The 5,668-nt window shown below is 38.4% G+C and overlaps 1 protein-coding gene across 1 annotated transcript in view; it reads right to left on the bottom strand.

The window, feature by feature from the left end:
- Window positions 1-5,668, bottom strand: part of LOC106874911 (leishmanolysin-like peptidase) — a 98,060-nt gene that overhangs the window by 35,825 nt on the left and 56,567 nt on the right. The window contains exon 7 of the mRNA XM_052973828.1: window positions 1,052-1,149. Coding sequence (XP_052829788.1) covers window positions 1,052-1,149 — 98 coding nt within the window. The remainder of the gene's footprint in view (window positions 1-1,051; window positions 1,150-5,668) is intronic.

Raw genomic sequence — 5,668 nt, 5'->3', positions numbered from 1 at the left:
TTTATGAAGTCATTTGTTTTATTGGTTGAGATCATCACCAGCAGAAGCAGCTGTCTATACTGTCTGTGGTCTTGGCACCAATACCATTATGGTCAGCATGTTCGCCGCTGCCACCACCACCACCACCACCAATGCCACCACCACCACCACCACCATCATCATCCTTGGTTTTAGCATTGTATGTATCAAAGTGTCATTAACATCAACCATTGACAGCATCACTACTGCAATCACCATTATTAGCTAGTCTTCCATTCACGCATAATGTTGAAGTTGGCGTAACATCAGATGCCATCTGGTGTGAAATGTTTGAGTCAATCAGCCACACTAATAAGATAGCACTTGTCACCATTGAAGAATATATTTAAGTCATAACAGCATCAGCCTTAGAGTCTCATCTACTAGAGGAGCAATTGGAGTGGAATCTAATGTGAATCTAATCATACTACACAGACACACACACAAACACACATGCACACTGTATCGGCTGTACCAAATCTGTGAAGTATGATATGGATTCATATTCTGTATGAAATGCATGACACATATATCATCATCATCATCATCGTTTAATGTCCGTTTTCCATGCTGGCATGAGTTGGACGGTTCGACTGGGATCTGGGACGCCAGGAGGCTGCACAAGGCTCCAATCTTATCTAGCAGTGTTTCTACAGCTGGATGCTCTTCCTAATGCCAACCACTCCGAGAGTGTAGTGGGTACTTTTTACGTGCGACCGGCACAGGGGCCGTGATTCGATAAGTAATAAGGAACTCCGGGAAGAGCTGAACAGTAGAAAACCTTCAGAGAGGAACCTGTATGCTGGGTGTTTTAACCAGTTCATTCAAAGACAACAATTCCCTGAAGGATAAGTTATGTCTTTTTGGAATTCATTTCCATTCTGCTTTGATGAAATCCAATTGGAACTCTTTTCAACTGCCTCCGCCATTGTCTTAACAGCTCTGTGTCTGTCTTTATGTTCTGAGTTCAAATACAGCAAAGACTTTCCACTTCTTCACTTTTGCTTCTACCAATTAAAAGAAGTTTACTCACGTGCGGTTGTATATAGGTTTATTGTCATATCCTTCCCGAGTGGTCAAAGGGTTACCATCTTGATCTCGATAAAATGCATACAGCCCAGCTGTAAAACCCTGAAATACATCAAATAATACACAGAAAAGTAATATAATAGCAGTATATGCTAAAATTAAAAATGTGCATATGGGTATATATGTGTGTGTGTGTGAATACAAAACAGCTTTTCTTTCAAACATGCTATATTAAAACACAATTCTGTTCAACTTTATATATATTATATAATATCACTTGGGTAATAACCTTATAGTGTGCTTTACAAAGCTCCTCTACAGGTATCAGCTACCATATGCTAACATACAGGAATTCTGTTATTGGATATACAATTGTAGTAAATTGGTTTAAAGCTTGTTAAGTCCATCTTTTTATATTATAATGTTAGGTTCACCTGACTGGTTCCCATGCAGGTGGTATGTAAAAAATGCCATCCGAATGTGGCCAATGCCAGTACCCACTGACTAGCCCCTGTGCTGGTGGCACATACTATCCAAATGTGATTGATGCCAGGCCCGCCTGACTGGCTCCTGTGCCGGTGGCACATAAAAAGCACCCACTACACTCATGGAGTGATTGGCATTAGGATGGGCATCCAGCTGTAGAAACTTTGCCAGATCAGATTGGAGCCTGGTGCAGCCACTGGCTCTCCAGACCTCAGTGAAACCAACCATCCTATGCCAGCATGAAAAACAGATGTTAAACGATGATGATGATGATATAATGATCTTGTTTAGGTATAGTGATACTAATAGCCAGTTGTTAAAAGTCAATATACATAGGCTTTAGAATAAAGTGATAGGAAAGTAAAGAGTGTAATATAAATTATTGAATGCCAAAGGAACAGGAATGGAATCCACTTCTTTAGCTCACAGCTGTTTCTACTATAAGAAGCAGTGCACTCAGAGCTGAGTGGTTGAGCAACATCTTGCTGATTGCACTGCTTCCTATAGCAGAAACAGCTGTAACCTAGTGAAGTGCCATTTATTTGAAATAATTAGTAATGCACAGGTTAGTGCCAGGCTACGAGATGGGTCAACTTAGACACCAAGACATTTTGGAGGACCAAAAATTCCATGCGTTATGCAACAAGATTTAGATAGTAAGGTTGTTTGAATGCGTACATCACATGTTTACACGATATGCTATGTTGAATTGCATTCCAGAAAACATGGCGTCTGTGTGTGCATGCGTGCATATACATGTGTGTGAGTGTGTGTGCATATATATGTGTGTATGTGTGTGTGCATATACATGTGTATGCACACATCTGTGCATATACATGTGTGTGAGTGTGTGCATGTTCGTGTGTGTGTGCACATACTTGTGTGAGTGTGTGCATGTTCGTGTGTGTGTGCACATACTTGTGTGAGTGTGTATGGGCATATACATGTGTGTGTGCATGCGTGTGTGCATATAAATGTGTGTGTGCGTGTGTGTGTGTGCATATATATGTGTGTGTGCATGCATATACACATGTGTGCATGTTTGTTTATATCTGAGCTTTCTTGTATGAAAGTGTGGTGGGTGATGCTGATGTCCGGCACTCTTGTGAAGGAATTATCTGGTTGCTTTGAAGCTGAGTAGAAAAGCTGTAGACAACAAATATGTTACATTTACCGATTTCTCTGTAGATGGAGGGAAAAAAAAAACAAAAAATGATCAACAGCCTTAATTGCCTTTTTCAACTTTTATGGGGGCATCATCAGATGGTTACATCATTTGAACAATCCCAAAGGAACAATTTGTTCACACACACACACACACATCTATTCATATACATGAAAAAGCATATATACTTACACATGTATAGACATATGCACACACACATATATTTATATACTTACACATACATATAAAGACATATATACCCGCACATAGACATATACACATGCGCGCGCACACACAGACACACATATCATACCTAGTCAACAGGAAGTTAGATTACTAAACAAATAGCCGACTATTTGTATCAATCCAATTAAATGTATTCGTTAATAATCTTTTTAATTATTGAAGAAATTTCCGTTCTAAACTTTTATGTTTCTTTCTTTTTTAATTTTCCTTCTTTCTGCACATGAAAATTTTTTCTTTAATTTAAAAAAAAATTTTTTAACACAAAATGGTAAAAATAAATATGTTGCTGCTGGCAACTGAAAATTATCGTTTGTTACTTTATTGTCTCAATAAAAATCTCTGTTAAGGCGGTGAGCTGGCAGAATCATTAGCATAATGGACAACAAGCTTCAAGGCATTTCAGTCATCTTTATGTTCTGAGTTCAAATTCTGCTGAGGTGGACTTTGCCTTTCATCCTTCCAAGGCTGATAAAATAAGTACCAGTTGTGTACTAGGGTCAATATAATTGATTTACACCCTCCCATAATATTGCTGGCCCAGTGCCAAAATCTGAAGCCAGTTTATGTCTATCTCCCTCTCTCTAAATTTGCATATATTTAGAATCCCTTTTTAGGACTGGTTTATCATGTTACATATTTGCCCTCACCACCACCACCATCACCACCTCACCCCACTCCTACGGCCCAACGTTTTTCTCTTTTGTTTCTTGAGGACCAACATGCTGGGGTCTGACCTCATTACATTTTCCCAATGTTGACTTCACCTCTTCTTTTACATCAAATACTTTCGCAGTGAAAGCTTACAGCACTTTTTTCAGCCAGCACTCAACATCCATTTATTTAATTTGTCCATGCCAACACAGCAATTTCTCCAGCACAGGTAAGCTGATGCTTTTAATGCCAAGCTACGTTTTTCCATTCATAGGAAATAACTGCCGTACAGCATCTCACCAAAAATATTCAGCACAACAAAACAAAAACCAAAATCACCAAGACAAGCATTTAACTGAAAGTCAGTTTACGATATTTTCTAAAAACATCAAAAAAACACTTTGCTGATTTGCAGTTCTAGATTCATTAATGTTTCTTTCTAGCCATGTTTTTGATTACAGTTCTTAGCAAAAGTCGTTTTGCTTTTGTCCATTTTTTAAGTCTTATTTTATCGAAACAAATTTTTTGACAGAGTTTAATTGCAGTAAATAAAGAAGAAACATGCATTCAATTCTTTTTAAAATCAAAAGTTTGACAATATTTTTGTAATAATCTTTACAAGAATTAGATTTTGCTTGATTATAGAAGGTTGGTTGCCATCAAAAAATTCACTCATCACATCAGAATTTATCATTTCTTCCGTAATCATTGCAGCGATGCTACCATTAACACTGATTGCAATTAAGGCAGCAATAATTCTTTGTTTCACAGACTTGAGTCAATGCAAAGAGGTGGCAGTCCATATTGCCAGGCATTATGATACCCAACACACACACACACACACACACACACACACAAATAATCAGTTTCATTTATGAATGTTTGACAATAAGAAAAACAAAGTTAAGCTGTTGTTGAGAGCTAAATGAAAAACAAAGTAATTAATGAAGATCAAGATGTTTCTTGATCAGAGTGTGTAGGGAATGAGAAGTGGCTTGACTGGATGCTGCAGTGATATCTATGAATATTTTATTGTACATGGAGAAAGTATGTCATCGTCATCATCATTTAACATTTTTCCATGTTGGCATCGGTTGGACACTTTGACAAATCCCAGCCTGTTTTGGCATAGTTTCTACAGTTGGAAGCCCATCTTAACCGTAACCACTTTACACATTGTACCGGGTGGTTTTTACATAGCACCAGCTCCAGTGCTTTTTATGCAGCACCTGGTGTGTGTGTGTGTGTGTCTATATTTATACTCATGGCCATATATAATTGTAACTCCACAGGTTATGAAACTAGAGATGCCTAATTTCCGGTGAGACAACTACACTAGAATTCTTAACTAAGGACAAATCCCTTTACTTTGCATTTGTTAATATGGAGAGAAGAATGTCTTCAAACGAATTCTTTATTCTGTATTTTGGCAGGTTCTAAGGAAACTAAATATAGCTGAATTCCTCAGAAGCTGTGCATACCTTCTTCCTGTCTGAGAGTGCTTTTAGCAGGGTCAGAATCAATAATGATTTCAATAGGGAAAGTTCTAAAACAGATACATGTCTGCTAGGGCTCTTTGCCCAGTTCCCTATTTGTTTGTCATATTTCTTTGAGCTTTCTGTAGTGTGTCATATATTGTGACAGCATGTTCCTCCTAGCAGAAACAGTAGGGAAGATGTCGCACATTGTGTAACAAAAGAACTTTGACAGATAAACTAGAAATGAGATATTAATGAAACGAAAGTGAAGATCAAATGCATGTGTTTAATTGGCAAAAGATGACCATAGCCAAGCCCCATCAAGCCAAGTGAAATCGTAGTCGTAGCAGATACTAGTGTCACATAACTGGCACACATGTTGGTGGCACATAAAAGCACCCATTACACTCTCAGAGTAGTTGGCATTAGGAAGGGCATCCAGCTGTAGAAATCCATACCAAATTAGACTGGAGCCTAGTGCAGCCCCACAGCTTACCAGCCCTGGTTAAACTGTCCAACCCATGCCAGCATGGACAACAGATGTTAAATGATGATGCTGATGGTGTGTGTGTGTGTGTGTGTGTGTGTGTGTGTG

This window comes from Octopus bimaculoides, chromosome 17 (genome assembly GCF_001194135.2).
Source record: "Octopus bimaculoides isolate UCB-OBI-ISO-001 chromosome 17, ASM119413v2, whole genome shotgun sequence".
Taxonomy (NCBI): domain Eukaryota; kingdom Metazoa; phylum Mollusca; class Cephalopoda; order Octopoda; family Octopodidae; genus Octopus; species Octopus bimaculoides.
This window is presented reverse-complemented; position numbering and strand designations above follow the sequence as displayed.